Source organism: Sturnira hondurensis, unplaced genomic scaffold (assembly GCF_014824575.4).
Source record: "Sturnira hondurensis isolate 20B ecotype Veracruz unplaced genomic scaffold, ASM1482457v3 Scaffold0001872, whole genome shotgun sequence".
NCBI classification, from domain to species: Eukaryota; Metazoa; Chordata; class Mammalia; order Chiroptera; family Phyllostomidae; genus Sturnira; species Sturnira hondurensis.
The window spans coordinates 38,642,576-38,661,082 of record NW_028074503.1 but is presented as its reverse complement, the minus strand read 5'-3'; the positions used below and the strand labels follow the sequence as shown (position 1 = coordinate 38,661,082).

Sequence of the window (18,507 nt, the reverse complement as noted above, 5' to 3'; positions counted from 1 at the left end):
GCTCTTTACCTTCCTCCGGTCGCACCGCCCACGCGTTCCGGCCGGGTCTCCATGGCGACCAGACGCGGTCGGCTTCTGCAGCAGCAATGGCTTGGCCTCCAGGCCCTGCGCCTGCCCCTCGGGGGCGTCGGCGCGGCCATGGGGAGCGACAGGTTCAGGTGATGGTCCCCCTCTCTCACAGCCCTGCTGTCCTTTCCCCTTTCTGTTCATTGGCCCCTCTGTGGCGCGTTGCAGGCGGCTTCTGTCAGTGCGGGAAAGGTCTGGAAGAATGGCGGGAGGAAGTACCTTCAACTTTGAAGCGTGGGGCCACCCCAAGTCACAGTACAAGTCGAGTAGCCCCCCCCCCCCCCAGAAACCTTCTTCCCTTTCCGTTAGGTCAGTTATGGGCAGTGTGGGGTCGCGAATGTGGCAAGCTCCCCAACCTTTAAGCAGTGCCTCGCGGGGACCCTCCACGCGAATGAGCTGCACCTGCCCAGTCAGGTGCGCCACACCGGTCTCCACCTGCACATTCCGAAAGGGCACAACTCTGCAATGCGCCCTCGAAGTTCTTCCTTGTTTTGAGGCCAGGAGTCCCCTTTCGTCTTTTTGTGAGCTTCCAACTTGGAGCAGTAGAAACCTTAGGATTTTCTGTCCCGCCCACTGTCTGGGAGTGGAGGACGCAGGGCCCTAAGCAGATTCCTCCGGCCGGCGGGTGCGTTCGGGAGCGCCCCCTGCCGGGCAGCACTTTCTGCACGTCCGACTCCAGGCCAAGTCTGCGTCCCGAAGTAAACCCAGAGGGATGCCTCTCGGTGGTCGCCCCGTGGGGCTCAGCTGCCTACCCTGTTCTGCCGGTTTTCCCTCCATTCTCCAGTGAAGGGTCGTCCTCTTCCACAGTGAGAGAAGGCAGCTTGGAGGGGTAAAGTGGAGAGAGGGGCAGGGGCAGGAGCAGGAGGCCGCAGCTGCTTCCAGACCATCAGGTTAACGCCCAGGGACCATGGCTCTTTTCCCAACACCAGTGATTCAGTATGTCGGAAGTATTCGCGTGCTATCGTGGTGCCTTATTAAATCCTTTCATTTTATCGTGAGCTTTCCTAGCTCTGTATCCATTATTCCAGTCCGTTTACCAGGTGGTGGGATAATGCTTAGGACAATTTGCATTCTTGAGCATTATCCTTCTATTTGTAAAAGTCTTACTGATTTACAGATATATAAAGTCGTGCATAGTATGCCTTCTGATACATCAGTGTCTGCACTAAAGCATTAAAAAAGAGTGATGCCACTTACCAGTTCAACTACTTGTCATTTTTTGTTTTCCTGAATCTCCAGGACTGTGTCCTGTGTCCACCCTAGGGTTCCAGCTCCTCACCCTGGTTTCTGAAGCAGGATGCTGTCCCTTAGTGTTATGGGAATAGTTCCTGAGTGAATATCTGTGATGCTAGACACATTGTACCTACTGCAAACCTTGTGACAAGTGACATGGGGACAATGCCTGCAAAAATTCTTTTTCTGTGGGACAGAAAGACTGGCATTTAAATAGGAAGCTTGAACTTGAGATCGTTTTGTCACTATTGCTAAAATTAGTCTTTGTGGATGGCTCTCTGTGCATACATCAGTCTTTATGTATAGCACGGTGTCAGTGGGCAGCAGAATGACTTTTAGATGACAAACCTTTCATTTCTTTGTAAGGTGACTGAACTTCTTGGAGCAGTGATTTAGTCAGCGTGCCTGTCACTTTTCCCGGCCTGCATGTCCACCTGTGATTTGGTGACGTATATATTCTTTTTGGTAAAGAGAGGTCAGGTGCAAAGAATGATTGATTATGGTCTAAGTAGGCAGTTATTTTAGATGTGTGAAAGCAGGAAAAGCAGATTTCACTAACGAATCAGAAGTTCCCTTTTTAAACACAGAATGTGAATATATAGATAAATATTCTGAACTGTAAGAAATGTAGTAGAAAGCATGTCAAGTTGGCCTAATTTGTACAAGTTGGTCTAAATTCTTGGTATTAAAAATGAGGCCCCGGAGGTAGACTTTTAAGAAATACTGAGCTAATTCAAAGCTGTCAAGCAAAGATCTGTGACATGAAACTGTTTTTGAACCAAACGTCTTTGTACCGACCACACCAGCTAAGTGTACACTCAACTTTGTGGAGGGAAAGGTCTGCGTGGGTGCATGCATGGGCCCTCCCGACTCGAGAACTCTATGGTCCCTGGGCATGGCGGGTGGTCGTCTTACAGAGAAGTGTGGGCGGGCTTTCAGCGGTCCTGAATTCTGCTGATAAGCCAGATGATGCGGTGAGACCGGAGAAGACCGTCTGGGGAGGCCAGTCAGGAGGGAGGCCCTGGGCGCTCTCGGCCTCTCAACCACATAGGCCCCGCAGTGACCGGGTGTGCCCTGCCCTTTCGGATGCCATGCTCACTAACCAGTCCCTGTGCTGTGTCTAGAATTTTTTCTCAGCACACAAGTTTGTGATGGACGTTCTTGAGTGAAGTCACAGGGAACATTCTTTCGCAGTAGGAGATATTCCTAGAAGTATGAATGTGCCTCTTGGGGTCTTGCATGGCACTTCTGGGTTTGGCTCTCCACTCCGTGCGCAGCTGCTCACAGTCCCGGTCGAGAATGGGTGTCCTGTTTGTGTCCCCCACCCCGCCACAGCCAGCACGTCCCTCACTGTGTTTTTGGTCTTCGCTAATTTGCTAGATTGAAACCAGCTGATAGAACGTGTTAACTTTTCTTCAGTTCCCTTGGAGAGGCCTAAGGTAATAGCTTTTATTTCTTTTGGCATCTTTGGGCTGAAGAAATATAACTGCAAGACACTACTATCAATTTAGTAATGCTTTTAAATGCATTTATTTTTGCTTAACTACAGCAGTATTCGTTAAGTAAAAAAATTGTTTAAAAATCTGTGAGACACATTCCTCAGTCTTCATATGACATGTGTGGACAGACTTTGTGGCCCTCCACACTTGGGGGTCCACAGGGTGCTGGTGGCAGCTCCTGGGAGAGGCTCCTGTCTGGTGCAGGAGTGACAGACTGTCAAATGGAAGTTCTCTCCACTGGGAACCCGGATGTTAGGGACCGTTGTTGGCTGAAGGTGTTTTGTGTTTGGGTGTGTGACACAGGTCAGTACCAAACTTCGAAGCATGGTGCGTCACTTAGGACATGCTTTTTATCATTTAAAAATGTACCATACTGTTTCTGTTTATGTGGAATCTAAGAAAACAAATGAACAGAACAAAAACAGACTCATGGACGCAGAGACCGAAGGGGTGGTTATGAGAAGGGGCTGTGGGAGGGTGGGTGGAGAGCGGGAGGGGAATACAGTCAATAATGCTGTGGTCAGTTTGCACGGCGACAGGTGGTCACTAGAGTTAGTAGGGTGATCCCATTGTGAGGCATAAAAATGCCCCATACTATATTGTACCCGAAACATAAAATATCATATACCAGTAACACTTAAGGAAAAAATTTAAAAATTGTATATTGTGTTGAATAATGTACCCTGTGGCCCCCATTTTGTCCACCCAGACCTCGGGGTTTGACTTCATCTGACAGCAGGGCCTTTGCACATGCAGCTAGTTAAGGTGAGGCCATGCTGGAGTGGAGCAGGTCCTCAATCAGACACGAGCGAAGTCCTTAGAGGAAGACACACGGAGACACCTCCACGAATTGGGGAGAGGGCCGTGGACAGGAGGAGCCAAGATGGCGGTGCTGTTGCCACACGCTGAGGGACACCAAGGTTGGCTGGCCACTGCCAGAAGAGGTCAGGAAGGGCTCTTCCCTAGAACCTTTGGGGGAAGTGTGGCCCTCCCAACACCATGGTTTTGGACTTCTGGCCCCTGGGACCTGGAGACAGTAAGTTTCTGTGGTTTGAAGCCTGAGGAACTTGGTTAAGGCAGCCCTGGGAAGAAACTGTGATTGACCACTGACTGCTGTGTTAGAGCTGGTCGGCCAAGTTGAAGCTTTTCTGCTGTGGAATTGGTTCTTCAGCTTCCAAAGACACCATTGCCCACCCTTCCACGTTGCTGGGGTCCCTCGTCGTGCCTCCAGTTATTCCTCGTGTCCTCTTCGAGTGCTGGTCCGAGTACATCCAGGCAGTCAGCTTGGTGGTTAAACTTGGTGCCTGAGGCACAGACTCCGAGTGGCAGGTGCTGGTGAACAGAGCCGGCGGGCAGGTGCACTCTGGCTTTCTGCGCCTTCCTAGAGAGTGTGCCGGCTGGGAGGTGGGCCAGTGACCGGTGTGAGTGTGGTAAAGGAGCCGCCTCCAGACCTTTCCAAGGGGACCAGCCTGTTCCCCAGGAGTCATCCCTGCCAGCCAGCCAAGGCAGAGATGACGCGGTGACTGTGGCTCAGTGACTCTGGGTGTATCAGACGCCACCAAGCTGCCACTGAGTATCGCAGCCTTTGATTGCTGATTTTAGTACAAATTATTTTAGGAACTTCTGAAAAGAACCAATTGCATAAAACATTACATCCAATTTCATCAAACATTTATATTGATTGTGAAATTCAGTTATTTTATGCACCACTAAGATAAAAATGGATGGACAAAGTTTATTTCATTGAACATGAGGGACTGAAGTGTGAACAAATTTGTGGGTGAGTGAATGGTACCTCTGGGGCTGTGACCGCCACCTCTGGGGCTGTGACTGCCACCTCTGGGGCTGTGACCGCAGAAGCTACAGTTGGAACCAGCCCCCACCCCTCAAAGGTCAGCGGAGTCGTGGCTCCTGTTGGCAGCTCTGGCTCACAAATCTAAAAAGTTTTTTCACTCTGCTGGTGGTGTTTTTACCAGGTTTTGTTGTTGTATTGTTGAGATTGGACAGTGAGTACATTCTGTCTTTTTCCTTTTTTTCCCCTTATGTCCATGTTACTGACATGTAACTTCTTCAATGCCAACAGCCCATGAGCAGAGGGAGTGGTAAACTTGAGTCTTAGAACAGAGCGGAGTGCGTCAGGGTTTCAGGCCGCAGGCCCTTCCCAGTCCGGCCCGCCCACCCCTCTTCCTGTCTTCACTGAAGTTTTACAGCGTGCAGTCTTTGGAGCCTGAATCCCTTGAAATGTGGTCTTGGGGAACGGACAGGTCCCCTTCTGTTGTGGTAACTTGAGTTTTCCGTGTTTCCTTTCAGGAGAGGGCCAGGCTCCCGGGCCACTGCATTCCATGCTCCTGGGACACAGCACGCCCTGGGCGAGGGGCCCTGGGCAAGGCCCTGCTCGCACTGCCCTGCGTGGCTGGACAGGTAAGGGGCACAGGTCACCGGGCACGTCTCCAGGAGGCTTCCGGGATGCAGCCATCAGACATGGTGACAGCACCGTGCGCGCCGAGCCGCTATTCTGAGCTCTCTAACAATAGCAGTGCGTGGGAAGAGCGCACAACCCGGGAGTTTGATGTGACTCACCAGCTGTCACCACCATCATTATTAGACTAATTTTGTGAAGCTAAACGTCTAAAAGTGATAAGTCAATTTAATTTTCCCCTTTTAAAAAGTTCTTTAACGTGATTCACTTTGCTGTTGAGATAGACACTCGAAAATGGAGAAGATTCAAGTGTCGTCTTCTAAGTGTTCAGGATGTCTCTGAATTTCTTAGCTTTTGGGATTTTGGGGACCTGTTTGCCATGGCAAGATTTTATACTGTGGCCTCAGGAACAGGCAACAAGAGCTGTGGAATCTTTTTTTTTTTTTAATTACAACTTGAAACGGTTGGGGTTCACACTGTTATGAAGTTTATAGAGTGTCAGCTCTATACTAAGCACAGTGTGGAGCCCCAAAGGCTTGACATTATCATAGACCTTTCACATTGGAGGAAGCGAGGCTTGTACAGTCCGCAAATCGCAAAATTCAGGTTAAAATGTAAGTTGCCTGATTTTGAGTTTTGGGCCATTAGTCTTATTATCATAACTAGCTCAGGTAACAATGCTTTTAGTGTGCTTTTAAAAAGAAATGAAAAGCCAAAAAAAAAAGAGAGAAAAAAGAATGCATTAAGAACATCAGTTGACGCTTTGAACTCAGTGCTTTGGGAATAGAATCTGTCCTGCAATAATCCGATGTGAGACCAGAACCAATATTCATGCGGTTACTTCTCTGTACCAGATTCTGAGCTCGGAGCCGGGACCCAGACAGTGAGCCGCTCGTATGTACTGTCACGAGGCTCACGGTCTAGTAGGGGAGACACATTAAAAAAATAGTGACTGGTGTCCTGGGTCTGTGTGGTCGAGAAAACAAGTGAGTGCCGTGCTCCAGCACAGTGGGTGGGGCGGTGAGGCACGCGGTCTCTGTGGAGGTGACATGTAAGCCGAGAACCCGACTGAGGTGTGGGAGCATGACATGGGCAGTGGGCCAGGACAGGGAGGGGTGGCCCAAATGAGACCCGGGTCACGGGGAGGTGCTCGGGTGATTTTAAGCACAGAGGTGTGATGTCATTTGATTTTTTAAACTCGCTTGTCTACTTGTCTCCCAGTGTCCTTCTCTAGAAGGAGGAGCAATGGAGACACAGGCCATTTTGAGGTGTGTGTGGGGGCCCATGTGACATGATTTGTTTGGGAGTTGGGTGTCAGTGGGGAGAGCAGGTGGGAAGTGGGAACCGGAACCTGTTGGGTGGACTGTCCAGTGCAGGTGCCTCCGGTTGGGGTGGGAAAGCTCTTGGGTCGGGGAGGGGGACAGAGTCCGGCTAAGAGGGCAGCAGCTGTGAGCCTAGTTGAGGGTGAGGAATTGGTGTGGGGAGTCCCGAGAGCCGTGGCACGGAGGTCTCTGGAGAGACAGCGTGAAAGCGAAGGGGCAGGGGCGCAGGAACCAGCTGGGGGGAGAGTGGAAGAGGAAAGAGCAGTGAGGTCCCAGAAACCAGGAGGGGCTGTTGTGTGGCCCGGAGAGGAGATGTCTGCAGGGTAGGGCCTGGCGTGGGGGGGGGGGGGGGGGGGGGCCTGGAGGCAGCAGTGTGGACAGGCTTTGTTTGCTCTTGTTTTTTCTAGAAGCTGGGCAGTGGGAGGAAGCAAAGGAATCATCCCTGCTAGTTGGGGGAAGCTGGGGCATGGTGAGGGCCATTGTAGGATGCAGATCTGGGGGAGTGTTTCTCTGGCCAATGTGAGTGACACAGGACAGGGAGGCAGGAACGGAAGGCAGAGTCCTCCAGGGGACACAGGACTGGGACCCTAGCTCAGGTCCTGACAGCAGCTGTGTGAGGAGGCTCCAGCTTCCTCTGGGGACGGGGAGGAAGCACAGGGCGGGTGCAAGGGTAGACCCTCAGGCCCACAGCACGGTCGGGGACCTGTGCATCCTGAAGCTCCCACATGGCTGAAGGTGAACGAGCACCAATGAACTTGAGTCCCTCAGGGAAGCACCTGACGCAGATTTTCCTGTTCCAACACTTTTTCGAACTTCTCCGATGGCCCTGCCTCTCCCCTTCTCTCTGCCCCCCTGGCCTGCTCCGTGCAGTGTGAGGTTAGAATCCCCCCCAGGAAGTAACCCCGCCTGAGTGTGCCCATCAGCTGTGCTGGTGTTGAGGCCACTGATGAAGCGTAATTAATGACACCTTTGATCTCAGCGGTTTGGGCTACAAAGTGGGTTTTCTCTTTCTGCGAGAGGCAGAGAGAGGCCCTCCGCCGCTGGTCTGCTGGGTTGGAGGGTGAGCCTGTCCACCGTCCTTCTTCAGTGGGATTTGTTTTAAGTCAGTAATTGTTGCAGTTGCTGGATGATTTTCTGAAATGTTTTCTTGAAGTTCAACTCTACATTTAAAAAAATTTACACTGATTTAAAAAATAACTATAAATGGGGAAATAGTTGAATCAAAATATAAAAAACTACATTCAACGGATAACCCAAATTGTCACAAAAAATGTGTTTCTTGCAACTTTGCTGTGGGGCATTAGAGGCCTTCCTCACCTGACACCACAATCTGAAATCTCGTTTGGGGAGTATGGGCAAGCGGGAGGGTTTGGTCCCGCGACCCTTTCCCCTGACCCCCTCTCCCCCACCCAGTACCACCTCCCATGACCGCCTTTCGTGGCCCCTCTGCCCCAAGTTCAGGGCGTGCCCTCCTGACTTCCACCCTGGGCAGTGCTTTCTGGGCACGGCCAGGCTATTGTGGGGTTTTGTAGAATCCCAAAGCCATAGAAATCCATGGGATACTGAGAATGCCTCTCAGCAGCGTATTTGTAGGGCACTCGAGTGAAAAAGAAAATGACCCCTGAGCAGCCCTGATGGGGCGCGGTGTTTCCTTTGAAGCTCCGAGGAGTGGCCAACCCTGAGGATGCGCGGGGGGGGGGGAGGGGGGNGGGGGGGGGGGGGGGGGGGGGGGGGGGGGGGGGGGGGGGGGGGGGGGGGGGGGGGGGAGGGCGTTGGTATTTCCTGGTCCACGCAGGGCTCCTCCTTGTTTTTGAAGGGCGGGATTCTGTGTTTTTCCCACCGACAGCTAAGCACGCCTCTGGCTCTCATTTCCACTTGCCTCTCCAAATCACACTCCTGTCACGGGGGTGGGTGGGTGGAAGCCCACCGGGTTGATTCGGGGTGGGAATGCGATTCAAGGCCCAGGAATGAAGGCAGCTCTGTGCGGCCGGGTCTAGGTGCTGGTGTGTGTCCTGAGCATCATGGTGACAGAGCACACCATGGGGACACAGCAGAAGATGGCGGGTGGCCTGCGGGCAGGGGGCCCAGTTACGGCCTCCTCTGCGCAGAGGATGGCAGTGGTGCTCCGGGGTGAGATGCACCCTGCTCTGAACTCACCCCCCCCCCCACCGCCACCACCAGCATGCCTGCGGAAGTCTTGCTGAAGATCCTGTCCTACCTGGATGCTGCCGCCCTGCTGTGCGTGGGGTGTGTGAACAGGCGCTTCTACCACCTGGCCAATGACAAGTAAGGAGGAACGGGGCGTCTCGGTGGGTTCGGATCGAGTCCCCTCCCACTTCCTTGGGTGTTGTCCTTTAAACAGCTGAGCTTCTGGTGAAATCACCCACACGGTTCTTTTCTCTCTCAAAGGGTAGCCTTAGTTGTAGAAGTTCAATTGTATTTGTAAGTGTCTTAGTCTTCATTAAGAGGGTGTATGAATAATTGGGTGGATAAAGAATACATGTTTTGGAAAGTTAAGGGTGTACTCTGAACATTGCTTCTGAAGGAAGGACAGGAGTGTGTAATGTGGCCATTTACCCTGATGACTTCCNCGGAGCACGGGTGGGGGGGGGGGGGGGGGAGGGCGTTGGTATTTCCTGGTCCACGCAGGGCTCCTCCTTGTTTTTGAAGGGCGGGATTCTGTGTTTTTCCCGTCGACAGCTAAGCAGGCCTCTGGCTCTCATTTCCACTTGCCTCTCCAAATCACACTCCTGTCACGGGGGTGGGTGGGTGGAAGCCCACGGGGTTGATTCGGGGTGGGAATGCGATTCAAGGCCCAGGAATGAAGGCAGCTCTGTGCGGCCAGGTCTAGGTGCTGGTGTGTGTCCTGAGCATCACCGTGACAGAGCACACCATGGGGACACAGCAGAAGATGGCGGGTGGCCTGCGGGCAGGGGGCCCAGTTACGGCCTCCTCTGCGCAGAGGATGGCAGCGGTGCTCCGGGGTGAGATGCACCCTGCTCTGAACTCACCCCCCCCCCCCACCGCCACCCCCAGCATGCCTGCGGAAGTCTTGCTGAAGATCCTGTCCTACCTGGATGCTGCCGCCCTGCTGTGCGTGGGGTGTGTGAACAGGCGCTTCTACCACCTGGCCAATGACAAGTAAGGAGGAACGGGGCGTCTCAGTGGGTTCGGATCGAGTCCCCTCCCACTTCCTTGGGTGTTGTCCTTTAAACAGCTGAGCTTCTGGTGAAATCACCCACACGGTTCTTTTCTCTCTCAAAGGGTAGCCTTAGTTGTAGAAGTTCAATTGTATTTGTAAGTGTCTTAGTCTTCATTAAGAGGGTGTATGAATAATTGGGTGGATAAACAATACATGTTTTGGAAAGTTAAGGGTGTACTCTGAACATTGCTTCTGAAGGAAGGACAGGAGTGTGTAATGTGGCCATTTACCCTGATGACTTCCAGGGGCCACAGTGGAAGGGCGTTCTCCGGGGCCGTTACCTCGGTGGGGCTGCCTCCCTGCCGTGCGAGAGGCCTGGGCGAGAGCATGGCTGGCCTGTGGGTGCTGGGGTGGGCAGCAGGCCACATTGCACAGCCACGGGGGTGTCTTCCAGAGCTCTGGGAAATGCCGGGGGTCAGAACGTTACGTCAGCCCCACTTCCCAAACAAGGGCGCCTGACCGGTAGTCGGATCAGATATATAAGCTCTGGTCCTCGAATCCACCTTAGCATTCGAATAGGGCGGAGCCTTGGTGGTCCAGAGGCGGGTGTGTTGGGTGTTGGAGACTGATAAAAGCACCTTAAACTTGACATTTGTATTTTATAAATAATCACAGTCTACAGTCTACACAACATGACAGTCTACACAGGCAACAGTGTATACAACACTTCATTCTGCAGGAGGTTTTTGCTCCCTTCAGGCCACTCTTACGGTGACTGTAAGGTGGCACGTGACGGTGGCCCTGTGTGTGAGCGTTAGGCATGGCGGCGGCTGTCACTGGAGGCGTGCACAGTCTGTGCCCTGCCCGTCCTTGCCACAGCCTGGCTGTTTTCGCAGCTTGTGAGTGCCTGGGCAGCTGCAAAGTAGAGCAAACTTCTGAGCGGAAGACATAAAGTCCTGAAGGCAAATAGCTGGGGGTGCACTGACTTCGTGGAGAAATCACTGAACACCCCTGCTAGAAAACAGGGAGGGTCTGACTGTGTGTGCATTTACCGGGGGGTGCAGGTGATGCCCAGATCGAGGGGCAACTGTGCACGTCTGCTGTCTGCGGTGAGCTCCTTGTCTGCTGTGGTGGGCGCCGCGTGGCCAGCTCGGCCGTGGCCATTCCCTTCCTGGCTCCTGGGCCTCCCACAGACTCCGGGGGCTTTCCACCCACCGTGGGATTGCCTTCTGCTCCTTACCTCTCGGCCACAGGCCATTCCTTCCCTTTCCGCACTGAACGGAATGTGGAGACATAAATGAGCAAATAATTACATGTATTGACGGGAATGCTACCTTTTACATTAGGACATAGATTTTAACCTCCGCCTTAGTTTCCCCCAAGAGAAGTTGACCTCTCCTCCCCAAAGAGGGGGGGGGCGTTGGCTGGGAGGGCGGCGCACTGGCCCAGGTGCTCTGCCCCTCCAAAGTAGCCTGTTGCTGCCACCTGTGTGTGACAGTGTCTCTTAGCCCGGTCACTGTTTTCTCTCCCCTCAGTCTTATTTGGATCAGAATCTACTCATCTGCCTTTTCCCCTAAAAGATACAACTGGAGAGCCGGTTCAGTGGAGAGGACGGCAGGGTCCATGAGCCTGCTCTCGGTGGAGGACAGAGAAGCTGGGCACTGGAAGAGAGAATATGTCATGAAGCGCATGGCCTCCCTGAAGGCGGCTCTGGCTCAGGTCCTCAAACCTGTCAACCTGTACACAGGCCTCCCAGAGAAAACCAAGGAGGCCCTCAGGTACGATGTTGTCTGTGACAGTGGCGTCGTGCCGGCTCGGGTACTGTTGACCTTCAGAGAAGAATGAGGTGTGAGCTCAGACGGCTGTGCGTACAGGGCACATGTGCCCTTTGTGTGTGTGTGGGGAGCTGTCTTTCGATATCTCTGTGCATCCACAAAATGTGTGGTATCTTCCTACTCCAGGGAAGTGTGTCTAGCTTTAAGGAGAAGTAGAAATAGCCCAGTACTGTGCTCTGGTGAAGCTGGAGCGTTCAAGGCAGTTCTCTCGGGCAGAACTTTTTTTTAAACTTCTCTGTGTGATGCCAGTACCGAGCTCACAGGCTGTGTTCACCAGGTGAGGGAGAAAGTCTAAGGAGAGAGCTGCGGGGGCGACGGACACTCACCGCAGGCACGGTCCCTTCCGAGAACCTTGACTTTGGTGGGGAGGAGCGAGTTGCTGTAGAGATGACACATGAAACAGACTTCAGCATTTTTTTTTCTGTGAGGCAAACACGTTCAGCCTGATCCTCTCTCTGCAGAATATCGGGTATTGGCTGGGTAATCATATTGAGAGAGAAAAGCGGAAGAGAGCATGTCCTGGAGCACGTTGACCTTTTCATCAACGAGTCCTCGGTCACGATCTCGTGGTACGGCAAAGCCTGGCCCTGTCTGGCCACACTGTCCACCTTGGACCTGTGCGGTGTGATGCCGGTTTTCATGGACTGGCCCAGCCCCCCCACCAAGAATGGGTAGGTGTAAATTCTGCAGGGCGTTTGGGGGAGAACATGTTACAAGTGGCTACTAGTTGCGTTACTTTGTGACTCAAAAATATCGCCAGTGTTTTTAATTGGATTGCATTGTAAAGGCCTCTCTCTCTTATCCTGGGTTGCTGTAGAACTCGACAAGGATGGGCTTATCGCAGGTGCGATTACGTCTCAGTTTAGGTTCCACTCATCTTGGTTATCTGTGCCACTTAGGGAGTGGCGTGCTTGTTAACAAAACTTCCTGGACGATGGACAGCTAGCCTTTTGAGGATTTTAGTTTTAATCATTTTAGCAAAAAGATATATATATATATATAAAACCATTACATTTTTCTTTAGTGAATGGTGTAGATGTGTGTTTCCTTATACACCTGAGCTAGGTACCCTTCGGACTGATTCTAGTATAGTTCACAGTGAAAACCAGGGTCTGGTTTAGATTTATGTTCTAATGTTTCAGTTTCTACTGCTGAGTTGGGCTGAGCAGGTGCACCTGCTCTCAGCCAGCCCACTGAGACCACAGCGTCGTCCCCAAGGGCTTCGTCTTTGCTTACACGTGGCTGGCTCACTGGGAGGACTCGCTGAGAGTCCTGGTGGGCTGTGGCCACCTGCCGGGTGTGCGCAGAGGCAAGCAGAGGGCCCTTCTGGAGCGTGCTCAGAGACCCATGGATGAACGTGACACTGCGGACACCAGGGCTCACCTCTCTCTTTCCTTCCCTTGACACGCATGGGTGAAGGCCTCGGTGGTGTTCTCTGGTGGCCAAGTACAGTCTGAGTGACATGACCGACTCCGCCGTGATTGGCTGTGACCGCTTCGTTCGGCTCTTCCGCCTGGACCCAGGGCTGCTGGTGGGGCTGTGGAAGGTGAGGCTGGGGCCCTGCAGGGCCAGGATGCCCCTCCCCGTCGCCCCACATCCGCCCCCATGTCCTGGGGACAAGGGTGCAGCCTTCTCCCAGGGCTCACGCACTTTGGGCCATCGGGCTCTCTTCCAGCTCCCTTTCTGGGGCACAGCAACCCCCGGTAGTTGGGGGGCTCCTCTGCCGGTCTGCTCCCACGGATGACCAGCTTCCTTCCCTGTAAGGGGGTGTCCCCATCCCTGCCTGGTGGTCCGTGTTCCTGTCTGTTCTTTCCATGTCCTTTCCCTGCAGAAGTCTCTCTGGGAGTTTAACTCCTACTCTGCCCGGCATGTTGCTGGCCCTGTGGGTGTGGCAGTGAGTGTACCTGCCCCTCGGGGGAGGGTGTAGGACCTACCCTGCCTCAGGGCTTGCTTCCGGGGCAGCCCTTCCCTGAGGAGCAGCCCATGCAACCTTCCCGAGGTTGCTGCAGGCCCCGCAGGGGCTCTGGCCCTGGGTCTTGCACGGCGCCTCCTCGGTCTGAATCCCTGGAGCGCAGCCATGTGTCTTCACAGGGGGAAGCCTCCACAGGACTGGGTCTCCAGCATCGCCCCCCATGCCCCTTTCCCTCCCGCCCTGCTGTGCCCTCCCTCCCCCTTCTGGGGAAGGCCGTGTGGGCCAGGTCTCGGCTGCCTGACCTCAAGTCCTCCACCAGTGCTCGCTGGGTAGTCCCGGGCCGAGGGTGCATCCGGTTGGCCGCTGTCTGGCCACTGGGGATGACACCCTCAGATCTGCCTTCCAGGTCACCACCCCCAGGCAACACAGCTGTGCCTCTGGGGACGAATGGCACCACTTCCCCTGCAGTCACATTTCTGTGTCCCCGGCTGGAGGGAGGAGGGAGGAGGGAGGCGTGGGACCTAGCATTTCCCACCGGGTCTGCAAGGCCAGGCAGGTACTTGAGGGAGGAGCATTGCGCCACGAGTGTGGAGCAGCATGGGGTCAGTCTGGTGTCTTCGGAGCTCTTGCCAGGATCGTCTTTATCTTTGGAAAGAGTTTGAGAGGACTTGGGACTAACAAGATCTGTTTTCCCAGTTACCTTGTGTAATACAGCCCTTTGCCACTTCACAAGTCCTGGTATCCTTTTACTGCTCTGCATCTCAGGGCGGACTGTGGCCCTGCCCTCCATACGGCATACGTGTCTTATTAGACGGCACCGTGGGCCAGAAGCCACAGCGCCCTGCCCCGCAGCCACCAGACCGTCATGCGAGACGGCCTCTGTATGGGAGACAGATGTGCTGCGATCTTCACAACGACCGGGTGGAAAATTAAAACGTTTCAGCTGAAAAATGTGTTCTTTTTAATTAACTTTGCAGAGGGAGGAAGAGCTGGCTTTTGTCATGGCAAATCTTCACGTCAGTCACCTCGTGGAGCGGAGCGCGCTGGGCTCAGCCACTGTGTAAGTACCGGGATGTCGTGCGTGTAGTGTTTGTGAAATCAGCGTGAACAGTTACGGGCCGATGCCATCTGAGTATCGTGGGACCAGCTACAAAGACATTCTGTTCTTAGTCAGTAGACACAAGCCCGTGGGCATCATGACTTAGCTGTGGCTGAAATCATTGGATTACGCACGAGGACACGTTTGCTGTGTTTGTTCTGGGTTGAGGATCCAGTTCTCGTGGAATATTACTAGTGTGGAGGATGCCTTCCTCGCTACAGGAGGCCCATGCATCCCAGTGCCTTGCATTCCCCATGCTCCTGTGAGCTCACACACCCTGGGAGGCGCACAGACCCTCGGCCCTTTGGTCTGTGGGGGGTGGGGGTGCGTTGGCTTGGTCTGCACAGTGTGGGCCTTTTACTGAGTTTGAGGGTCTTCAGGTGTGGGGGGGCATGCTTTCCACTCCACGACAGAGGCCTTACTCCCTTTTGCCCATTGCCTGAAAAGCCCCGGCTTGCGTTTGTCGCCTTGCACAGTCAGGGTTCTCTTCCCGAAGAAAACTGCCCACTGCGGCTGTGGGCCTCTGCCCAGGTCCCGTGCTGGTAGGTCTGTGGTGGTCGTCGTGGTGGGTGTGCAGGCAGGTGCTTTCCTGCTGGGCAGTTGGTGCCGTGGACCCTGAGCCACAGCGGGTGGAGCCGCCTCTGCGGAGCTGCTGCCTGGGTGGTCTTGTGGACGCCCCGGCTGGTCCAGTGGATGCCTGTGGGACCCAGGTCTCTGCCTGTCTTCCTAGGAGTTGGCAGGAGGCGCGTGGGGCGGGGAGTTCCTGGTGTTGGGGGCGATGGGGGTCCTGCAGGGGCAGGGGCCAGGGATTTGGATGCAGGTCTGTTTTTTTAGAGTGTGCGATTCCGGCCCTTTGTCCGTAGCCTTCACAGACACGCGTGTGTGTCTTGTTCTGCTTTGCAGCCCGTACGAGCTGCCCCTGCGTGGCACCCTCTCTGATGACAGCCCCGAGTACGGACTGCGCGGATACCAGCTGCACGTGGACCTGCACAGCGGCGGGGCTTTCTGCCTGTGCAGCACCTTCTGCAACCTCTTCACCGACACAGGTGAGGCTGCGTTTCCAGTTCCAGATGTCTGAGCTAAGAATTGACCTCCTACCTGGCGGCTTTGCTGTCGACGGGCTCTTTGTCCTCCCAGACCCCTAAATCACTCTACAGCTTGTGAGACTGTCCTCGCCCCCACCCCTAGCAGATCCGGTCCTTAGCCTGGCTCTGTCTCCTGCCTCGTCCCTGTCCTCTGCCTTGTCCCTGTCCTCTGCCTCGTCCCTGTCCTCTGCCTCGTCCCTGTCCTCTGCCTTCCGACCCTTCCCCACTCACCTTCTCTTTGGGCACGTTCCTTATCAAGGGGCCTGCCACGCTCCCTGTCTCCAGTTCATCAAAGCTCGTTTTAAGCCTCAGAACACAGTCCTTGTGGGCACAGGGTCCCTGCGTCCCGAAGGGGAACGCATGTGTCATGTGGAGGGGAGTGTGGTCGGGGTGCCAGGCTGGGCTGAGGTGGTCGAGGGTGCTGGCGCCCCTGCGCCCTGGCTGCTGTGCAGCCTCCTGGCCGCTGTGCCTAGAACTCGGAAATGTCTAGCTCTGCGGAGACCCTTGTCGCCCCCTTCAGTGCCCTCACAGCTCCCCAGGCATGGGGTTTGAAGCTCTGTGGTTTTATTTGTACGCATGGAAGATTGTTGTGTCCTCTTGCCTATCATGGGCCCTGTCCTCGTTTCTGAGATGAGCCTCTTTATTCCTGGTGTGGTTTTTGCCCTGAAACCTGTTCCATCCGGTAAATACAAGCACTCAGTGTTGTGTTGACGAGCCCTAGCCTGTACGTCCCCCGTCCTCCACCTGGAACCTCCTCGTGCCCTTGCACTTGGTCGCTGGGCCCACCTCCCTGTGGTCCACGGCAGCCGGTCCCTTTCCCGTGCTGTTGGTTAGTTGAAGGAATGGAGTCTGTTACTGGTCTGTGCGGTCTCCGCATTTTCGATGTCAGCTTCCAGAATTAACGTGCTTCTCTAGCTTGATCAGATTCAGGGTTTTCTCTTTTTCTGGCGAGAACACTTTAGACGTGATGCCCTGTGCTTCCTGTTCAGTTTATCGGAAGGAGGCAGCATCTGCTTTTCTAAATATTAATTGTATTGGGAGCGATCAGTGGGTTCAGGGGATTTGTAGCCTGGCCTCTTAGTGGAGACTTCCTCCATGAGGTTTACCAAACGTTCGTTGTTTTCGTCGGCGACTGTGAGATGCCAAGTCCCTGTCCTGTCACCCTCTCCGCAGCTGACAGCCGGGGCCCCTCTGTGAAGAGGGTGCTGTCTCCTCAGCCGCACAGTCCCCACCACGTGTGGTCAGCGCAGAAAGGCAGGGCGTGTGCTGGGCTGTCTCTCTGCTAATTCACAGAACGGCGAGGTGATGCTCTGTCCGTCTCCAAAGACCTGTAAGTGTTTGGGGGAGATATTGTTACCAAACCATGGACTAAAAAACATAGTTTCTGTGCTGTCTGTTTGCAGTCATCATTCTGTTTATTGTTACTGTGACTGTGACCCCGTCTGTTTCTCTGACGCGACTCTGGTCACCCGTGGCAGCTCCTTTGGACATGGTTCCTGCGCAGGCCCAGAGCGGACCCTTTTCTCCAGGGGAGCCGGCCCCTGTCCGTCCCGCTGTGTGGTGGCATTGGGGACCCGAGCCTGGAGCCCAGACGTGCCTGCTACACTGGGGTTTGTGCTCCTCTTAGGGTTTTCGGGAGACAGTGAAGAAGTTTGTGCATTTTGTAATGTGAAGAAGTCACTCATGCATTCATTTAACTTAAATGTCTTAGGGTTTTTAATGCACTTCTTTGATTATGTATTTGTGTTTTATTTCTTAGGCTGGAAGTCTTTTTCCAAATAGCATCACGATATATAATAATTTCAGAATAACAAAACATTATTGCTAATGATGAACCTATGAATATTCTCTTACTTAAGAATTTCCTTGTGGTTCTTATACGCATGATCTACGTCGTGCTGGAAACGCACAGTGAGCTCCCCTAAAATGACCTTCCTCTGTGTCACTGTGCTGCCGCTTTGAGGGACGAGGAACACTGCTTTGGCTGCTCTTTCGTTTTCCAGATGGCCTTGCTTTTTGTATGTTTGAAAACTGACTGTGTCTGCCTGGTCCCCGTGTTGAAGGGGTGGGACAGGGCGGTTCTGAGCGGGTCACTCTGCCCTGGCCCCTGCCCCTCAGTCTTTGCTGCCCCCGGAGGTGGCCCTTCGTGCGAGTTTTTGTTTATTCTTTAAACATTTCCTTTTGACTATGTATGGCTATACATCAATATATTCCTGTTCCTCCCAGTTTTTAAAAAATGAGTCACACTACTCCCTTTTATGTTTCTTGCTTTCCCCCATTAATAATGTGTTCTGTAGAGTATTTTTTCAAAAATTGTTTTATTGCTGTTCAATTACAGTTGTCTGCATTTACCCCCCGCCGTGTAGGGTATTCTTCAATGTGAGCCCGAGCCCTTCCTTGCTCTCTCTTTAAACAGGCCCTTTGAAAGTAGAACAAACAGCGAGTAGGGTGTGTGACTGGTTCCTCTCGGGGGTGTCCAGCCACTGCCGTTGTACGTAGTGGCATGGTGACCGGCTGGTTCACACTTCATTTCGTACTTTGCCAGCTGGTCTTGGGAATCCTTCTAGAAGCGGGGTTGCTAGGTCGGAGGGCAACTGCACGCATCCTCTCGAAAAACAGCGGCACATTCGTTCCCCTTGATGAGGTTGAACCCCTTTGTGTTTCCAACTTCATGGGGATAGTAAGTTAATAAAATGTTTTATTCCCACGTGTGTCTGTTCCAGGCTTTTGTTATTGCTCTTACAAGGTAAGGTGTTTCTTTCTGTCCTTAGATTAGTTTGTTTTTAAAAACTCAGAAATGGTTGTCCAATATTACTGAGTGTGTCTTGGGCAACTCCTGACGGTCTATATGGCTCTCCTCCTCTGTACTGTTAGGGAGTGAGTTTTGTTTCTGTA

At 53.5% G+C, this 18,507-nt stretch overlaps 1 protein-coding gene across 5 annotated transcripts in view; it reads left to right on the top strand.

Moving 5' to 3' along the window:
* Window positions 1-37: 37 nt before the first annotated feature.
* FBXO15 (F-box protein 15) overlaps window positions 38-18,507 on the top strand; it is a 34,769-nt gene continuing 16,299 nt past the window's right edge. For 2 of the 5 annotated variants that reach the window (XM_037035756.1, XM_037035780.1), the window contains exons 1-9: window positions 38-158; window positions 5,109-5,219; window positions 6,439-6,485; window positions 8,721-8,825; window positions 11,217-11,459; window positions 11,978-12,187; window positions 12,936-13,062; window positions 14,406-14,488; window positions 15,431-15,573. In XM_037035756.1, coding sequence (XP_036891651.1) covers window positions 87-158; window positions 5,109-5,219; window positions 6,439-6,485; window positions 8,721-8,825; window positions 11,217-11,459; window positions 11,978-12,187; window positions 12,936-13,062; window positions 14,406-14,488; window positions 15,431-15,573 — 1,141 coding nt within the window. In that variant the 5' untranslated portion in view covers window positions 38-86. Of the gene's footprint in view, window positions 159-5,108; window positions 5,220-6,438; window positions 6,486-8,720; window positions 8,826-9,576; window positions 9,681-11,216; window positions 11,460-11,977; window positions 12,188-12,935; window positions 13,063-14,405; window positions 14,489-15,430; window positions 15,574-18,507 lie in introns of those variants that run through there. The other 3 variants (XM_037035772.1, XM_037035765.1, XM_037035789.1) reach the window with 3 other exon arrangements.